The 21042-nt window shown below is 37.5% G+C and overlaps 1 protein-coding gene across 1 annotated transcript in view; it reads right to left on the bottom strand.

Moving 5' to 3' along the window:
- Positions 1 to 14883, bottom strand: part of IQCM (IQ motif containing M) — a 317441-nt gene extending 302558 nt beyond the window's left edge. The window contains exon 1 of the mRNA XM_054595688.1: positions 14629 to 14883. Within this exon, the coding sequence (XP_054451663.1) occupies positions 14629 to 14883 (255 nt within the window). The remainder of the gene's footprint in view (positions 1 to 14628) is intronic.
- Between the last annotated feature and the right edge of the window lie 6159 nt (positions 14884 to 21042).

Here is a 21042-nt window from a genome sequence, read left to right as displayed (position 1 = left end):
CAATTTTAAGTTTCTTGTTGATCGAAGTAGCCTCATCATTCTCACTAAATTATTTTATAAGTAAACATCATGAACTTGGTCTTATAAAAGAAATATATTCTAATAAAATAATTTTTCTATATTGGTATTTTGTGAGTATTTTTAAGTAAAAGCAAGGTTCTGGTGCAAAACAAAAAAGTTTGAAAACACTGTCTGTTCAGGCAGAAATACTTTTAGCTTTGTAGTGTTAATATCTAAAAAACATTTCCAAAGGCTGAATGCAGCAAAGTCCAGGTCAGAGTTCAAGAGCCACCAAATAGGTGAAAAACCCTAAATTCCAATACTAAAAAGGAAAATTACTGTAGCTCAGTATCTGTCAGGTACACATATTCTTATCTCTAGAACTACTGTTTGGCTTGGAGAATTCTTGATATTACCACCCTGGCTACCCAATATCTTAACATGTTTAATTATATAAAATGTGGGCATTCTTTGCTGGTGTTTCAAAAATGCCTTAATATTTTTGATTTTCTATAAGATTTCATGAATCTGGCCACCTCTCCCACCCAAACTTTAAAGATAGGCTTAAACCACTAAAGACTTAATATTTACCAGAATTAACATTTGTCCCATACTCTTTGAGGTTTTTCTGCCCACCAATAATGAAATGAACAGCCTGAAATTACATCCAGAGGTTGATTTATAGTGTCAATAAATTTGCTATCTCCAAGGAACTAGTGACTACAAAATTATTATCTAATTAAATTAAAGGGTAAAAGCACAAGAGCCTTCCTAATGCAGGTCACAATAACCCATCAAGGAAGAGATTAATGGCAATCCATTGAATATCTCAGCAGATTTTAAAAAAAAAAAATCCCTGCGTCCCTGGATACTCCGATTAGAAAGCCCCTACAGCCCTCAATGTGTTGTTCTGGGCTTATAATTTGTGCTTATTTACCATGAAAAAAGATTTTATTTCCAAAATATGAATAATTAGGTTTTAATATGAAAAGTTCATGTAAAAACAGTTTTATTGCCTATCACAACAGAAGAAACATTTCTTAAGATATAGAAATAATGAAAGCTCTGTTTTAAAATGTTAATTTAGAAACTTAAAATATACACCCTTAACTATGTACATCAATTTATATTCTTTATAGTCTATAAGCATGAAGTATATTTACAAAGAAACTTTGTTCATTACTTACTTTACAACATAAGATCTTACAAAGACAATATATTGTTCTGATAAAAATTATAAACATAATTTTAATAAGAAAATACATAAAAGTCTAATCAAGTATTCACAAAGAAGAGACAAAATATAAAGTGAATTAATGTATTTAAAGGGAGGACTTTAAAATATAATTTATTTAAAACTAAACACATGGAATGAATCTAATTCTTTGAGAAATTTTTATTTTTAAACTTTGTTTCTACATTCTGATGAAGAAAAGCAAATCAAAGCCAAGGAAATTATAGTACTACTATAGCATAATACAGATTTTTATTACCATACACTAACAAAAGTTAAGAATGATAAATACCTTATTTGCTGAAAACAGCCAAATTTCTCTGTGATGTTTCATTCTCAAAAATCTCTAGAGATATCAAGCGGAGAAAATTTTTAAAAATTAATAAAAACACATAGCTCAGAATAATCTATGGTGTGTCATTTATATCCCTTAAAAATGAAAAAGAACGAGAAAATAGAATGAATTTGCCAGCTGTGCTACAAAAAAAATGGCAAAATAATCTTTTATATGGATTATCATCAATATTTGCCTGGAACATCTTTATTTCCAGTGAGATTTCCTGAAAAGCACACATGAATACACTGCACTTTTGAAGCTAAAGAGCTTCTAGCAACCAGTTTTATATAACACGTTAAGATCTCTCTGTTTGTTTGTGATTTGAACAGCATATAGGCCATTTCCAAGTGGAATGTATTATTTTTAAATGCTTTTGAAAGGACTTTGCTGGCAACAATTTTTAACATCTTGGAAAAGAGAAATTACTGACTCTAGCTATCTTCCCCAGGATTATCATAATCATAAATCATTCATAAGAAATACCTGTATCAGTGCACAGCACAGAAGAGATGATCAACAAATATCATTCCCTCTCCCTTTTACCCCATCCCTACTCCTTCCCTGCCACATGCTGGTCAGTGGTTTCCCTACGGCGGCGTGTCAGGAGCCCCAGCCAGTAATGCAGGGAGAAGAGGAGGAGGTCAAGCCGGCTGGTTGGTTGTGTAAGCAGTTCTATTTTTATCTCTTACATATTGGTATCTAGTTGTTTTTTTTAATAAAGAGTTCTAACTGCACTACTGAGAGAAAAAATATATATGGTCTCTGTCCTACAGAAGTAAAATTCTGCCTCATTTTTCTCTTTCAGGGGTGATCGCCTGCTCTCCTACAGCTTCTATTCTACAGCAATGACGCCCAGAGTTCTCTCTCCCTGAAATCCTTCACCTCCATTTTCCGCGGTACCCGATCAGTCTCAAAGTCCCGTGAATCATAAACATCCTCACTCCCACTCCACTTCATCCCCCTCTCCACTGTTTTAGTTCCAGTCCAAATTATTTTCTGTGTGCACTGCTGCAATAGAACAGAACAGAGAGTCTGTTTCACAGCGGCATGCAGGCTACTTACCAGAGGGGAGCGGTGGGAGGCACCAATCCAGACAGGAGGCGATGATGCTTAGAGGGTGGCAATGAGAAGAAAAGAGCGAGCGTGAAATAAACTGCTTAGGAAGAGCCACAAGATTTGTTAACTGACTAATCATAAGGGAAAGAGAGAGAGCAAGGAGTCAGAGAGAATAAAATTTCTAGGCTAAGTAAACTGGAAAATGGCTACAGAGAGTTGATTATAGAAGAAAGTAGAGTCATCAAAGAAGATGCAGGAAACTGACTTGAAAGTAGGAGAACTTCAGAGCAGTAAGAATTAAAATGGCAATCATAAAGTATATAATTTACATAAAATATTATCATGAAGTGCATAACTTACAATTATATTTATTATTACACAATGTTGTCATTCATTATTACTATTATTGCTCCTACAAGGAAATACAATACAAAGACCATGAGGGAATAATCAATAACACGAAACGATGTCAACATTAAAAAGACATGAAAACAGAGAAATGTTCACTGGATTTGCCAATGAGGAGGAGACTATCAGTGACTCAAAAAGGGGGCTGGAAATGGAAGCACATCTACAAGGAACTGACGTGAGTGGATGATAAGAAATGCAGGCGGTAATAGATTTTAAGTAGGATGGCAGAGAAAGGAAAAAATGGAAATGGAAAATATTAGGATAAGATGGCTTCATAAAGAGATTATAAGCCATATAAAGTTTCAACGTCTTAGAAGACAGTGAGTAGAAAATAACCATCCATTTTATAAATCAGGAACATTTGCCCTCTCTATAAATAAGTCATAGTAGAAGACAGCAGCCTCCCATTTCTACAAAGGTAAGTAGAGAAATCTGTGCTGATGTCACAAAGACCATTCCCCAGCTTCTTGGATATATCTTTGAGTCACAGAGAGGGAAGGGCAGGAGTACTGCGAAGAAACCTACCACCATACTAAAGGCCTCAATGTCACAGTCCTGCTACCTTTCAAGGCAATATTTTTCCTTCATACTTTCAATTTAACATTTTTTAAATATTTTTTTAAATAGACTCTATATGAAGTTATTTGATGGCACTAAATATTTAGAATATGGTATCCATCAAATAATCTACATTATGTCAAATGTTAGCACAAACTAATACCAAAATGGCCAGATGACTGACAGTATATTTGATATTCAGCGTTTATGAAGTTATCTCCTAAAAAATTCACACTCTCAAATTTAGCAGGAGTCGGCATACACAGTTTACTGACTGGCCTTCACCATTTCATAAATAGAGAGTGCTTAAAACCTGTTCTCCATTTCCTAATAAGAGCCTGCCAAGGGCTTCTACAGCAAGCAAGAAGAAATGGGGGCGTGAATTTGTGATGTGAGGAGGAGGTCCTGTATATTTGGAAAATGCCATTTAAATAACCCAGTTTTAACAAATCCCCTTCCCGGATGCCCATCCTAGGGGACTGAGAAGCAGCAATTAGAATGGGTGGGCTGAGAGAGTCAACTAACACAGACTGACAGAAGAGACGTCCCAGGAGTGTCATTATTCCAACAGCATCTTGATTTATATAGCGAAGTGGGAAGACTGTGTTCAGCAAAGCTTTTCAATAAGCAGTGACATGCTGCTAAAAGAATAACCCACCACCACCAAGAACTTCTAATTTAAAAATACAAAAACCAGTGTGACAATCAGTTCTGCAATCCCCGTAGAAAACAGCAAACAGCTTTCTCTTCATGAGTCTTGTAAATCACAACCATGGCAAGTTAACATGTGCAATCCCATAGGGTCCGCTGCTTCTCAGAAGGAGGCCAGGAACTGGGAAGACTGAGCTCTCACATTAGAGCTAGAGAAAACTGGACAGATAGTAGCTTGGCATCAAAGCTGAATTTCTTAGAAATTCTAAAGGCAAGTCTCAAGTAATAATAATAATACATATCCCTGTGTCGTTATACTGTTCTTATGGGTATTCTTAGAATTTTCTGGCCTGCTTTATATCCTCACAATGATCAAAGACTTACTGATTAAGAATAGTCATTGTAAGTGTGTGTGTGTGTGTGTGTGTGTGTGTGTGTGTTTTTTTTTGTTTGTTTTGTTTTGTTTTTCTGATTCTAAACAGAAGACAATTCTCACAAGGAAAATTTTCATGCTATGAACAACCACTGAATAAGGCTAACACTGGCTATGTAAGTGCACAATTTTCAGCAGTCTGCTACCAATTTGTAACACATACACTGAATAAATCAAAAAGTACCGATATGCTATCTGAAGCCAAAAATGGAGGAGTGGGTCCCTTCTAATTAAGTGTATGATTTTGATGGGTGTTAGTTTTATCATATGTCAAATGAGCAGATTGAATTAGATAGCTTCAAATCCTGGCTCTACTACTTAATTTCTATGATCTTGAACAAATGTCTTAACTTCTCTGTACTTTAGTCTCCTCCTCTGTACATGAGGGATAATAATAGCGCATTCCTCATGAAATGAATTAATACATGAAAGTGGTTAAAACAGTACCTGTCTGGTAGTAACTGCTCAAAAAAATGTTCTCTGTGGTGTTTCACAGAAAACTTGAAAGCACCTCCTGGTTCCCACGCCTGTGACTGTATAAAAACCATGTGCCACATGTGCTATGTTTGCTATACTTAAGAATTAAATATTAGAGTCCAAAAGAAAATAATTCTGATGAATTATCACTTTCTAAATATTTGGTACCATTCTATTGGAAAGACCAAATGAATTAGACTACCTATAAGGTATTTCTAAACTATTACCTTCTCATCACAATTATACTCTTAAAATAAAATCAAATGCTATTTCCATTAGAAAAAAAAGTAATCAGAGACATATTTGGGATTTGCTTTTCTTCCTACCACTTTACTCTTTATGGTTCCTCTCTAGAGTATAAAATAATAGGTCCTATAAATAATTATTAACAAAGAGGTCTTCATTAAGAATGTCTATAAAGAAATTAAGGTAAAGGACCTATTAGTTGAACATGTTTCTAAGGGCCTAAACACTTTTAGAAAAAGAAGAAAATATGTCAAGTCAAATATTCATCCATTGAATAAACATCTATTGAAAATATTAAACAATGTTCTAATGCATTCAGCTATCCTGTGTCTTTTGATTGGGGCATTTAGTCTGTTTACATTGAGAGTTATTACTGATAGAAACCTATTCATTTTTTCTCTTTCATATTTTCTCTAAGAAAACATGACCCACACATATGCTGTCTACAAGAGACCTACCTCAGAGCAAAAGACCTACACAGATTGAAAGTAGAGGGATGGAAAAAAAATATTTAAAAAAAAACAAACAAAAAACAGTGTTCCAGAAATTATGAATATATAAGTAAATACCTATTCCATTCCCTCAAAGGACATGGTTTAGCAGGAAGACAGTCACATAAACCAACAATTAACAATACAGCTGCAAAATGATTGTTTTTGCCAAAGACTAAGAAATGGATGGAGAGCCAGAGCTAGCAGATAAAACCGGAGTGGTTGATGGGAAACAGATCAATCATATCTGACTACAGAAATCAGACTTTATTCTACAGGTAAGACAGAAAAAACTAGGACCAAAAAAAAAAAAAAAAAAAAAAAAAAAAACCAGTATTAACTGATATCAAGTTTGGAAAGTTTACTCTGGTCACAAAACAAAGCCTGGATCAGAGGGCAGGCAGAGTCAGAACCCCAGGCTGGATATGGTAAGTGCCTAAACTAAAGCAGTAGCCTGTTGGGAAACGCCCAGCCTGGTTTCAAGAGCTGTAACCCTGCCAACAGGCTGGAGGGCCCCAAGGATGAAATAATCAGGAGGCCTTGGAGAAACAGGCTCCTGAGGTGACTTGACCTGCCCCTCTGCTTTGCCTTGCGATGGTCCTTGCCAATGACAGGTAAGACCCCTTGGGGGAGGGGCAACCTAAGACAGGTATCAGCCAATAAAGGCAGCAGATAAGAAACTGGGGGACATGGAGAAGGGGCAAAGAGGCCCCCACAGCTCTCAGCTTGGCTTGGACACCATAGTCCTCATTACAGCCGAGAAGCGGTCTCCTTATCCCTTGGTGGTTCCTGCCTGGCTAACAGTGCAGGAAAAACAGCCCTAAATCAGATCTGGTGGTTTCCAGGGTAATCAGGCCTAAAAGTAAATTCTTTAGAGTGTGTTCTGTTCCTCCCTCATATCTCTGGTCAGCTCATGCTGTGACGGACCTTCACATTATTTACACCCTTTGCCTTTTATCATTAAGGCGCTTGCCCCTATCTTCATTCTCTTTTGTTTAGACTGGCCTCCTCTCGGACCCATGTCAATCAGTCAATTCCTGTCAGTTGTTTTCTTAAAGGTATCTATTCTCTGTGAACCTTAGCATGCTAATGTAATGAGTTGTACGTATGCATTCCTGTTGCCTAGCCCACTGATAAGTTTTTCAATAAAAACCTTGGAACAAAGGGTGACGGGGCCTTCCCCACTCGTGGAATGTGCCGCGGCCTTCTCTAGTGGGAGGGAAGCGCCCCATCTGCTCTACCGGCACACAGAGAAGTGTTTGCAACGTTATTGTGTCTATTCCCGTTCATTCGTGACAACCCCGGGATGGGCTCTGTGGGTTTCAGAGCCCTGCTCCCACCTCAGCAGGCCCCAGCCGGTTTCCCTCAGGTTTCAGGGAGCACGGCACTCCCTGCAGCCCTCCCCCGCAGCAGCGCACCCCTATAGCCGCCACGCTGTGTGACAGTAGCCATAGGAACTAGAAATGAGGGAATGCTTCAACACATGTTTAGGGGCACAAGTTTACAGACTTTGGTAACTGCTTGGACTTAGGCCTGAGAAAGAGGGAGGAAAGAAGAATAATGCCTAAGTTTCTACCTTGATTAAACCAGGAGAAAGGTCACGGCAGCAAGAGGAGGTTTGTGACTTCAGGTAGGGACAGGTGAGGTGTCTATGGAATTTCCAGGTGCAGGATGTTGAATCAGAGGTCAGGAGAGAGTTTAAGCAAAAGATACAGATTTGGATGTGAAAAGAATATAAGGAGCAATTAAAGGGATCGGCATGAATGAGTGTGCCCAGCTAGAGTGTAGATGGCAGGAGAAGGGACCACAAAGTCAGTCATAGAAGAAAGAGGTGGGCAGAGGCAGCAGAATCCCCAAGGAGCAGCTGGAAGTCACAGAGACCATGGAGAGGAGGAGCAAGTTGTCACTGGTATCAGATGTTGCTTCTAGGACATGAAATAGCACAGGAAAAAAAAATGCCTATCAGATTTGATATGTAAGGAGCCACTAGTGAGTTTTGGGTCAGGGGACAGGGGGAGGGCAAGGTAGAAGCTGAATTTCGTGGGTTGATCATTAAATAGGAAGCAAGAGTAAGTGAAAGTAAGCAGACCCAGTTCTCTGTGGGCTAATGGACAGATGTTTATCTTACACACATTGCAAACACCCTTCATTAAACTGCTGGTCTTGGGTAGATGTTTACAGTAAACTACTACCTATGTGGTGTCAGATCAAGGATGACAGGAAACTCCCTTTTTCCCTGCAAAGAATTTTCCACGAATTAACTAACATCTGAAAACCCAACAGAAGACAAAGCCTTTCTTTCATAGAATAATTAGAAATTAATTAAAAACGTAAGTTCCTCTAGAAGAGGTAAAACACAAACAAACTCAATTTAAGCCTGAAAATTCCTCGACCTAACCATTTTCTGAGACAAGGTTTGGAAGGACAAGCCTCCAGGAAGCTTCTGAGAGATGGGATGGAAAGGAGGGCGTGGGAGAGCCAAAAACAAGTTTTACCTGGTCCAAAATTGCATTTGGTGCCACCTGTGTCTTCTATAGTTTTAGAGGTCATATTCTCATAGAGACAAGGAGGCAGAATCCTAGACATTAGGGGAATTCCTAACCATTCCCATTGTTGCAGAAAGAAAAGTTACCCTGATTAATAATTTTGCATTGTCTAAATGCTAGATAGCTTTAAATAAAAAGTCTACCCTTATTCCCCAACCCACATAATCATTATCAGTTTCTGTTTAATAATCTTGACACATTTCATTTGGTTTTAGGGTTTTTTTTAATCTCTTTAGAATTAGTTAATTTTTTAATTGCCCAGAAAGGTTTTTAAAATCTATTATGAATATTATGATATGGAGCTATTAAGCTTGTACATCTATACTGACTTCCAGATATTTTTGAAACCTGTCATAAAGTCTTAACTTTTTAAAATACTCCACTACTTTCATGAACCTTCTTAAAAATCCACTCATCAGAGCCATTTAGAAAGAAATATGATATTAAAAGGAGGTAAATTTTCCATGTATTATACTGTGATTTAGTAGGGCTCTCCCATTAAGTCTAAATCTGTCTTCCAACAAGTGTGAAGTAGTCGTGATTTATTTGAGCCTGATGGTAAAGGTCTATTAAAACAATAACTTGAAAATAGTCTTCATAGCTAACCTGCCACTCATCAAAGAGATTATGGCAGGAATTTCACAGAAGACTGTGGGTCTATCTGTATCAAGGAAATGAGCAACCCAAGGGACTAAAGCTGTCTAACACTTCATGCGCAGAGATTTCCACTCTCAGGGGGCCTCAGAGAACTAGGAAATTCTTGGAAACAGCCCACTGGAAGCAGATGTCTCAAAGTCTATGCCTGATGCAAAGCCATGAATCATCATCATGGACCAGCTCTGCATTTAAAAAATGAAATATTACAGCTGGACATGGAAAACAAAAAGAATGGCTTTAAATTCTTTAAAATAATATACAGCAGAGTTGCTTATAACACAGATTGCTAGTAAATGGATTTAGACATTTTGAGGATTAAATTCATGTTCCCCAAGTCATACCAGATACACAAGCTGTAAGGGAGGGTTTCACTATGACAGTATCTTCCAAACTCTCTCTCAGCCCTTTGCGAGGGAAAGTTTTTTAGCTACTTGAATCCAGCACTGACCTTCATCAGAGGTCCTCCTTTTCTATTGCTGTGCATCTGCGTTATAACTAAACATCTCAAAGTTCTATCCTCACTCTTAACTTTTTCTCAGCACAGGGACATTTCTCATTCCATTGCCTCAGCACTCCCCCAACACTACTCTGGTAAACTTGCAATTGCTAATCTAATTCTACGTTTAGTGTTCACCTTTCCTGGCTTTCTGTAGCATTTTCTGTTCAACCACATTACAGTCGACCGTCTCTTTCATTGCTTTTCAGAGCCCTATTGATTTCCACTTCTTCTCCTCCCTCTCTGATCATTTTCTCTCACGCTTCCTAACTGGCCTCAACCCTGACACTCAGCAGTCCTCACGATGACATGTTGGTCGTCTTCTCCATTCACGCCCACCCTCCCTTTAAGATCTGAGCTACCACCAGCAGGCTCATGAGTTGTAAATCTTCAGCTCCAGCCCCAGTGCGTCCAGAGCTCCAGACACATGACCACCTTTACGTGGCAGGAGTTCTTTTCACACACCCTAACCAAAACTTTAGTTTTGCCTTATCTCATTCCACTTCAAAACCTGTTGTTTCCATTTTTTTAATCTCAATGAATGGTAATACTCCAAATGTAAAAACCTTGGAATATCCTGTGCTATCTCCCTTTCTCTCACCCCTGACACCCCAATGAGTCACCAAAAACTTCTTAGTTCTATCACAGAAATATTTCACAAATAGAATCTCTCTCCTCTGCCTTAGACCAACCCTTTCTTGTCTGTCAGATGTATCGATGATACAACCTCTTAACTAGTGGTCCAGCCAGTAATTTCTCCCCACCCTGCAAGTATTCACATACCTTACCTGATCCTAAAAGCAACTGTTGCTCCTGTGGCTCCCCGTGATAAAGATCTCTACTGCTCCACCTCAACTGCCTTCGGATGAAGCTTCTGAACAGGCATACAAGACCCTCAGCCTGGCCCCAACCTACTCTCCAGTCTTAACCACTGAAGCTCTTCTCACAAAGTACTACATACTTGTAGCCATGGAGGGCCTTTCATTTACACCCTCTGAACTTTTTAAATAAATTTCCTCACTGAATGGCCAACACTTCCTAACTGTTCAACATATTCACTACCTTAGCACAGCATATCTAATTCTTTACCTCGCCAAAACCTCTTGTCCCTCCATAATTACTCCTCCCCATTTATTTCCAATCTATTTAGCTTCCTTTTAAGCAAAAGGTCAATCCCTAGACACCTCCAGTTATGCCCTCAATATTTCCTCATCTCTCTTGCAACTCTTGCTCTTCTTATCCTATAAAACCCAAATCTGGATCAATTCCAATATATGAATTCTTCACTCCTATTCACTGGGGACAGTCACCTTTATCAGTTATGCTCTCAGAAATAGGTACATTAAATTTTATGCTTATACTAGCTTATAATAGCAGTAGGTGTCACTCTGCTCCATGAGAAATTAATGAAATGGATGACACTCAAGATATTCTCTGATGCTTCCACAAGAGTTAGATTTTTTAGTGGGAAATTTTGCGCAGATAATTTATTTTTCCAGGAGCTTTGTCTTGGTTGATGAAAAGTTTCAGCCCAGAATGAGGATCATAGGAGAGTTGAAGCATGATCTTGCATCTCTCTTCTCAGCTAACCTGCATGTAAGTCTTGTCCGTTCAGATCACAGTTACCGGCCTTTTCACATGAATTCCTGACTAATTAATTGATTGAAACTGAGTGATTAAAAAATAGCAGAAATTTACTTTTTTTTTTTTTTTTTTGTCTGGTATGAACATGACAAACATTCTTTGAATAAAATAGCAAATTAACATTTAGAAAAAGAGGATTGATGTACTTCCTTATCTTCTGGAATGCTATTTTGTTTTTGACATCTATGACCAACTTCAGCCAACATGCAGCAGGTCAACCTGGGTTCCCCATGGGGTCCCTGAAAGCTGTCTATGGGAAACGCAGGGTAAAAGGCAGAGAAGAACCCTTCCTACCCAGAAAAGGGGTTTATATTAGAGCCTTCCTTGAAGTGAGCCAAAAGTCAAAGAATCTTAGTGCCTTTGTGATTCTGTTCAAATAAGAACATTTCTGTTCTTTTCTAGCCAAGGAGTAAGCACAAGGAATAATAAAGAGAACAAGAACTTGATACAGAACACTTCAGGGACAAAACAGAAGCAGTCCTATTGTAAGCAATAGGAAACAAATGTCGTGAGGAAAGCCAGGGCACTCCAACCCAAGATTGAACAGCTGGACTTCAAGATCAGAATCAAGCAGTGGGAAGTTCCCATCCCTTTTTTCAGGCAGACAGCCTGGGAGAATCCACTAGAGCCTCAGAAACTTTGTGAAGAACTTGTCTACATTCACTGTACCAGGTATCTCAGAGCACCTCTGCTTGGCAAATATCCCCAGGAGTGGGCGTAGCAGTTCCCAGCCATCTGTATCTGTGGGATCACAAGGACCCATTTCCTTGCTTCCTCAGGGATGTTAAGGGTTTTGGTTTTTTTTTCTAGAAAATAGTACATGAATCCTGAATCATCATCACCAAAGGAATCTTAGTTTTCTTTTCTCCTGCCAACATCTGGACTAGCCTGTTGGCCAATACTTTAAAAAAAAAAAAAGCCTTGTTTCCACACATGATTATTTAGGGTTCTTTTGAAAGGACCAGTTGCACTCTCCCTGTAGAAGGCCAAAGACACAGCCTTCTGAAGAGGGAGGAACGGGAAGGAAGGCTAACAGAGGGACCACAAGCATGCCAGAAGGGGAGAAAGAAGGAAGTCATTTATTTGACTCATTTTCCTGGCAGCATTAATTTATGATTCTTGGAAACTTTTGGCAGGAATGTGGGAGGAAGGATCTGAAGAATTCATAGAATTTTAAGGGGGGGAGGGGGATGTGCAATGCATCTAGTCCACTTCTATCATTTCATAGATTCAGGAAATGAAGAAAAGGAAAAGAAAAAGAAGATAACTATTTACTGCATTCTCAGTGTTTGCAATTACTTTATAGTTGTCATTTCATTTATCCTCTTTAAAAGCATGCAGTAATGATATCTCTAGTTTTACATGGATAGAAATTAAGAATCAGCAATGATAAGTACGTTTTTTAAGGGCACATGGCTAGTAAATGAAAGAGTCAAGATTTAATCCAGATTTTTCTGGATCCAGGCCCTTGATCTCTCCACAAAGAGGTACTAGAAGGTAAAAGATTTTCCCTGGCAATGTGGCCATTGAATGGGACAGCCAGGCCTCTTGACTCCCAGCCTTGTGGTCACTATGACACTGAGATTTCAATGCATTTAACTGAAGGCAGACGACACTGTGAATTAAATTAGTCCATTCATTCAGCGTTTGCTGCCCTGCACTACTCTTTCCCCCTTCCCGCCAGCCCTTGCTTCTCATCTGCCCCAAGTCCACCGTTGGACTGGGCCCATCACTGACCCTCACCTCACAGTTTTCCTTCTCATTTCATTTTCTCCCCTCAGAAAGCCCCTGTCCTTCCTTGAATTCCCAGAGGACCCAGGTGTTCTCTTAGAAACGGATACCTTCATTTAAGGAACATGTTAACAAATAAAGATTTAATGCTAATAAAGCCTTAATGCCACCACTCTGTCTCGCAGTGCTCATTGGATTTTTTTCTAATTATCTAAAAAGGGTGTGCATATCAACCTCTGCCCTGGGTCATAGCTACATGTCTCGTTCTTCAGCTGGCCTGTAAACTCTTAAAATACAAGACCTATATTTAATTTAGAGATACTCAAAGAGCTTTGGTGGTGGAGAGAAGTTAGTATCATTTTCCATATGGGAAGATAAGAGACAAAAATAAGGAAGAGCCTTTGAACTGAGCCATGAGGCATTTGGAAATGTGGATAAACGAAGACTGAGAAGGTATGTCACAGCAAGGAGAGATCTTGGGATAGGCTCTTATTTTGGTATTTATGAGGAAAGACGGTTGTCCAGTTTGGTTGGGAGCTGAGTATCTGATAGAGTATTGTAAGAATAATTTTCTTTATACATTTTTAACTTGCATACATCTTAGGCACATAACTTGGATAAGCACCTCAGAGGAAGCATGCTTCCACTAGCTGTCTATGGAATATGTTGTGCTGCTTACAGTTTTCAAGGTTGATCAGGGGAAGGGAAAAAAAGGAGTAAAAATGGCCAATACCTCCTGACATTGTTGCCTAGTGACCGGGAAGCCCAAGAATCACTGCAGCCTGCTAAGGAGCACTGAGCAAAGATTCGTCAACTCGTCGATGAGAAGGTGCAAAAATGCCTAGGCTGGTTTTAATCTATACGTGAAAATGATCTACTATACAGCCTAAACAGCAGGAGATGACTTCAATGCTTATATTGCCACATATTTTTCCGTATGCTGTCTTTGGTTGCATCATGAATACAAGGAATTCTTGTGAAACAGTTTTAAAACACAGACCATGCTTTAAAAGCATGTCTGCAGCCTCACTGCATTTGTGCTCCTTCCATTATTTCCAAGAAAATGAATAAAGAAGAAAAATTTTCTAATAACTTGGGGAAAAAATCTCCAATGAGGACATTCAATCATATCTTCATCCAACAAAAATTTACTGCAACTTCCTGTCTGACAGGCACTTTTTCTAGGCTCTGTAAATACAACAATGAAAAATACAGACAAAAATTCCTGCTCCCAGAGGGTTTACAAACAATAAACAAAATTAAGCAGTAAGGTATGTAGTCATTATATGATGGTAAGTGAAAACTAAAATGGAAGAGTGGGAAGAAATAGCAGTTCCAAATAGGATAATTAGGGAAGTCCTCACAGAGAAAGAGACATTAGAGCAAAAAACATTTGGCAGCATGAGGCAAAAGCAGTCATGTGATTATCAGAGGGAAAAGCATTGTGGGCAGAGGGAACAGCAACTACTAAAAATCCTGATGTGGGAGCAGGTACCTGAGGAAAGGCAAAGGGGCCATGCCCTGCTTCTGGGGACTTTGGCAGTAGAGAGGGAGGCTGCTGGAGCCACACACCAAGGAATGTGGAGTTTAAGATTTATGGGCTTGGGGTGGAGAAACCAACATAGTATAATAATATGGAGTGACTCTTTTTATAAAATACCCGCCAATTCCAGCCTTCCTGCAGAAAGATCCATCGTAATTGGGAAGCAGGCTGACCACTATGGAAAGCCACCATCCCATCAGGGTGAGGACTGGGGATTTTGACTTCCACAACTGGAGAGGCCCTCCTATGCTCCCCAACTGGTTTCTTTTCCTGCCTGTGAACTTCGTGGAAATGACCCCACACCCAAACAAACAGGGGTTTTCTAAGAGTGTTAGCACTAACGTTGTGATCCACATGCTTCATCTTCGGCATGGCTGCTTCTGTTTGCTCTGACAGTTTAATATTTTCCAAAAATATTGCAGAGGGACAGAAAGACAATTTGAACTGGAAGAGCATCTCTTTCATATAGCAGATATTCCCAGAGATGCTAAGGGAAAGGAGCATCTCAGTAAAAAGCAATATACCTAGTCTAGAAGGCCAAAGGGCCCTGAGGGAGGGCTATCCCTGACCCACATAAAATATATTAAAACAGTATAAACAAACTTTTGATTTAAGAAATGCCTTGATAATCAGTTGGCTTTATTGAATGGTATTCTTTAGTATGTTCTGATAAATAAACAATAGATCACAAATTTAAAGTTCATGTCTTTACCCCTTCTATAAACATTTAACACTTATCAAATATTTTAAGATAGAAAAGGAAAACAGAATTATTAAATTCCATTACCAACTGTTAAAAGTAAGTTCTCTATAGCCTATTAAAAAATACACATACACACACACACACACACACACACACACATACTCTAATGCTTCTTCATTTCAAAAAGTTGGAAAACAAAAAATGAAAATCTTTGCCTCACTAAAAACATCCATCCCAAACTGCAAGTATGTATGGGGAAGTCATCACTTAATAACAGCCAGGAATACTCTCAAAATACCTGAAACCAATATAACAATAATTATTATTCACTTGAAAGCTCTGAGCTTAGCATGACTTCTATATTTATGTGAGCTTTAAGTGATCACGTTTGATTGTCTCATTTCACAGTAATGTCATATATAATGATGTTATCAACCTCAGAAAAACATATAACTGTTGTAACAGGATATCTTAATCCTGCTAAATTAGTGGTTTGTCACTAATTTGCTACCATACTAATTTTATCTAAGTACAGACACCATGTACAGAAATCCACCTGAATTTACTAGGATTAAAATCTAGGCCTTTTCTTCAACAACACTGCCACCTTCTGTTTAGAGTGGACTTTACTTTTATTTCTACGGCTTCAAGAGTGGTAAAATTTATTTTGGACTCCTATATATTTAAAACTGAAGGAAACCATAAAGAATGTCTAATTGGGCCCTCTTGTTCTATAGATTAAAAAAGCAAGGCCCAAAGGTATTGTTACTTGCCAAATGTCCTACAGCCGTTTTGCCCAAATTAGAATTCACAAGTTATTGATCCTCTCTGGTTCTCTTTCCATTAACTTGGTTATTATTAAATCATACAGAGTGGAGATGTTTTATCAAGAGCTTAATAATTGTTTTCTCCAAGCTTGAGATTTACTAATTTACATTAAGTAGATGTTTTACCATGAACGAACACTATACTTTTAATTTTTCAAGATTTGTGTTTGTTCAATGTGTGGCCTTAAATCGAAAAATTATCCTGTGGCCATAAAAGCAGGTGATAATTAAAATTTTTTTCTTTTACTTTCCTCCATTTTCTTCTCAGTTATAAAAACTGTTGTCAAGTGGAGCACAAAACCAATATTAATAGGAAGGTCCTAAAAAACAAGGGACAAGAACTGTATCACATATATTTAGCAGTAATTAAACAAGAATTGTGGTGTGAAACTTTATAAGTTTAGTAAAACTAGAGATATATTTAGAAGTAAACAATTTAAAACTCACACTTAGTAATTTTTTAAATTTTGTACCAACTTAAAAGTCCCATTCAGCTGTGTTGGCTGTAAATAGGATTAGCATTTCTGGTATAAACCCCACTTAGTGATTCTAACAAGTATTCTAAAAAAAATTTTAATATTTTGTTAAGGATTTTTGTGTTTATCGTCATGAAGAATATTGAGCTGTAGTTTTCTTTTCTCATAATGTCTGGTTTTATAGTAGAGTAATGTGGGCCTACTCTTATAAAATGAATTTAGCCTTCTCTTTTTATTTTCTGGAAGAGTTTGTATAAGATTGGGAATATTTCCTTCTTATGTTTTCTAGAATTCACCAGTAAAACTATCTAGGGCTAAGGTTTCATTTGAAGCAAGATTTCTATTTATGAATTCAAGTTCTTTAATAGATAAAGATCTATTCTTATTTTCAATTTTCTTTTTCAGTTCATTTTGCTAATTGGTGTCTTTCAAGGATTTGTCCATCTTGATCTAAGTTGTCACACTGATTAGCATTAAGCTTTTTTATAAGATTTATTTATTTATTTTTTGAAAGGGGAAAGGGAAGGAGAAAGAGAGGGAGAGAAACATCAATGTGCAGTTGCCTCTCATTCGCCCCTCATTGGGGACCTGGCCCAAAACCCTGGCGTGTGCCCTGACTGGGAATCAAACCGGCAACCTTTTGGTTTGCAGGCCAGCACTCAATCCACTGAGCTACACCAGCCAGGGTTAGCATAAAATTTTTTATAACTATCCTCATTATCTTCTCAAAGTCTGTAGAACCTGTAGCAATAGTTCCTCTTTCTGTCTTGACATTACTGATTTACTTTGCTTTTTATAATTAATCTGGTAAGGGTTTTATCAACTGTATTGGTCTTTTCAAACAACTAGTTTTTGGTTTTATTTATTTTACCTAATGTTTATCTGATTTTTATTTCATTAATTTCTTCTATTATAATTTTTTTCTTCTAATTACTTTGGGGGTTTTTTCTATCTTCTAATGGTGGAGGCAGAGCTCATTGATTTTAAATCTTCTTCTTTTCTAATATAAGTATTTAAAGATATAAATATATCTCTTAAGCCCTGATTTAGTAGCATTTTACACATTTTGTTATATTGTTTTCATTAAAACTTCAGTTCTATTTCTAATGTCTCGAGCTTTTTCTTCTTGGACCCATGTTTTTTTAGAGCATATTGTTTAATATCCAAAGAAACATTTCAGGATTCTCAAGATTATTGTGTTTTTGATAATTTATTTAATTCAGTTATGGTCATAGAACAAATCTCATAATTTCAGTTTTTTAAAAGCAGCTGAGAACTGTCTTATAGTCCAGCATATAGTCTATCTCAGAAAATGTTTCATGTGCACCTAAAAACAATGCATATTCTGACATTGTTTAAATAAATATTCGATTAATAATATTTAGACCAAGTTGATTTACTTATTTTTTATATATACCAACCCAATATTCAGGCATACATTTACTTTTTAAATTTTGTTTTTTATATTATTGGACTCACCCTGGAATGTTACCAAATTATAGCTGAATATCATTGCCTAAGGTAATAAATCAGTTTGAGAGATATAGACCACATGACTTCCTAAGGTCGCTCATTGTTCTGAAATTTTATGATTAAGCACACTACTAGAGAATGTAGATTAGAACTCTTTCTTGAATAGCCACTGGAAATTTGTTCTAAAATATAAGATCAGTAAGAAGTAAAAGGTTACTTTTCTATCTCATCCTTCTTCTACCGTGCACACTGACTGCGCCTTCTGGAATGCTGAAACTATCATTAAAGAGCTGAAGAAATCATCATTCACTGAGGAGAATTCAGAGAGAAGTCCAAGTAAAGCAGCAGCAGGTCACCAGTAGATAATGAACTCTGGACATGAACAAAAGAATCGTGCCTGAACTGAACTCCAGGTCTTTCGCTTAGACATTAGGCAGTAGTTAATCCAACTTACTCATTGTAAAATGAGTGTTGTAAGTGTTTCATAGACACATATAGCATGCTTGGTACACAGCAGGTGATTAATAGTGATTCCCTTCTAGCCACACTTTAGCCCACCAGTCCAGTGTTCCAACTATATGTATTTTTTGGTGTTTAAGCAATGCACTATGACTCATAGTACCTAAAGGCACTCAATTTTTTTATAGAATTAACTGAATTTTACAATGAACACTCCTGAGCCCTATATTCTTCGTTACTCTTTCAGCAGCCAATCAGATTGCTCACTGTGCAATTTAGACTTACTATTGTAGCACAAATGACAGTACTCAGGAAATATTAAGTAAGGTTAAAAAGGTAAGTGTGCTTCACAGTAGTAAGATTTGAAAAGTCTTTACTCCTAAAACTTTAATCATGTTATAATCAAATTATTTACACACTGATGAATCATCCCTGAAGTGTAAGAATATTCCAGATACAACTCCTGTGCAATCACTCCTACTTCCATGACTTCATTTCTAATGGAAGGTTTAGCATTGCTTCATAGATCACATATTTTGTTGAGAAGCTTTTACCTCCTAATATACAATCAGGAATACACTTTGACAACTGAGTGCAGATCAACAGAAATTGCGATTGGCTCCAGCTAGAAACTTGAAGGGAAAAAAACATACATAGTAAAGGTCCATAAGGGGTAATTTACCACAGCTTGTTGACATCTCTTATTTCACAGCTGAGGAGGAAATAAACTTTTTTCCTAAAACTCCAAGATTTCTCAATACAGAAATAATTGTTTTTTGTTGAGAATTGGTGTGTCCCAATTAATGGAATAGTTTGAGGTAATTAAGACTTACCATATAAAATATAAAGAAATTATTAAAATAAACAACACCAATACTCTACTGAACATAAATTTGTTTTCTAGATGTTAAGGAGCTTCTAGACCATTGCTTTGAAAGCTGCGATCATTGTATTATACATAAAGAAGAAAAGGGAGATTCTATAGTAGCTCAGTTTGGTAATGATGGCACCACACACGCCAGCAGACCCTCCAAATGGAGACTGCCCATGCCCACAGCGTTGGCATGGCCCAAGGCAGCAAAGTTTCAAACTGAGGGCAGCACCTGCTGATTGGACCAAAGTGATCATTCAACTCACAAGAAGTCAATCCACAGTCTAGCAAGCAATATATAATGTGCTTTGACATGAAAAAAAAATCATCCTCTAAAGGAATTTAAACTTGAAAAAAAGGAATATTACAGCTGTCAGAGAAAGCCAGTGAAGATTTATGGAAATATATAGAATAGACGAGACTGTGACAGCCAAATTTATGAGTAAACCAAAATTATGAGTAAGTAGAAGGCAGAAGGTAGAGAAAAGATATACAAAGCACGAAAGTAGGAGAATACAGTCAATAGAGTGAGAAGAAGGGAGCAGGCATATGAAAATAACTGAATCACATTAATACCAGAGTCCTTGACTCAAAATCAATAGAGGCCTATTGTCCAAATCCTTGGAGCTTCCTGGGATTCTAAGTAGCATGCAGACTCTCTCTGATTTTAACTCTCAGATGAAGGGCAAATTGAATATAGAGAATTTACATTGAGATCAAGGCTAAACTCTCCTTGTAGACCAAAGCCACAAAGGTACTATTGTTATAACTATTTTGAAAAATTCAGGTACAAATGAGGTCTTGTATTCCCCAGAAAAAAATAAAATTTGCATCAAGTTTTGTGCATATTTGTGTATTAAGTTCACAAATCCCTAATTCCAATACATGTACTAAAAATGGAGAAATCTAATAAAATTGTATACAGGCACAGTATCCAATTACCAAATCTGAGAAATAAATAAAATGAAATGAAATAAATAAAAACAACAGAAATGCCAAGCAAGGAGAGGGGAAGGAGGAGAAAGAATAAACAGTCGAGAGAGGAAATTCTATAGGTTAAAATTATGACTCCAAATCTAGATACAAATATACTTTAGACTCCACAAAAAGAACTGCATAAGGAAGACCTAGAGAAACAGCAGGCTGGGGAATGGAGGAGATGAATACTCCCTTCATCCTTTCCTCCCTCAGATTTCTTTATGAAAAGGCAGTAGAAGTTTGTGTTTTTTAGCCCAATGTTATAACAGATTTGGCTAGAAAGAGAAATTAAAGGGTTGTTGTGGTCAGTGTTGAAAATATTTTACTCAGGGAATCTTAATTACATTTTTGTTAAACTGTTACACACTTAATTACTTGTTTATGGTGTGTCTGAGACCCCTTGATCTATGTTATACTCAGTTCTAATTTTTCCACTGCAAGTAGAGGTTCCCATGTGGCTTTGGTTTTGTTCAGATTATCCCGTTTCCCTAAGATATGTGATGTTTTATACTCTGTGTAAAAAACAAATAAAATCACCTACAGTTATACGTCGCTAGTTGTGACTAACTCAGATTTTGACTCTAGCCTGTCTTCACCCCTCTCCCCTCCCACTGGAGTCCGAGGTCATTTGGTGAGAGGATGTCACTGACAGGCCCCGCCCACCCCACCTCCATAACCACCATTAGTACCCCGTCGCAGAACGCAGTGTTTAGAAACATAAATGGGTGCTAGATATGGTGATAG

This window comes from Pteronotus mesoamericanus, unplaced genomic scaffold (genome assembly GCF_021234165.1).
Source record: "Pteronotus mesoamericanus isolate MK-2021 breed Mesoamerican mustached bat unplaced genomic scaffold, CSHL_Meso_final contig_163, whole genome shotgun sequence".
In the NCBI taxonomy this organism is placed as follows: Eukaryota; Metazoa; Chordata; class Mammalia; order Chiroptera; family Mormoopidae; genus Pteronotus; species Pteronotus mesoamericanus.
Note: the sequence above shows the minus strand (reverse complement) of the source record. Positions and strands in the feature narration are given on the sequence as shown.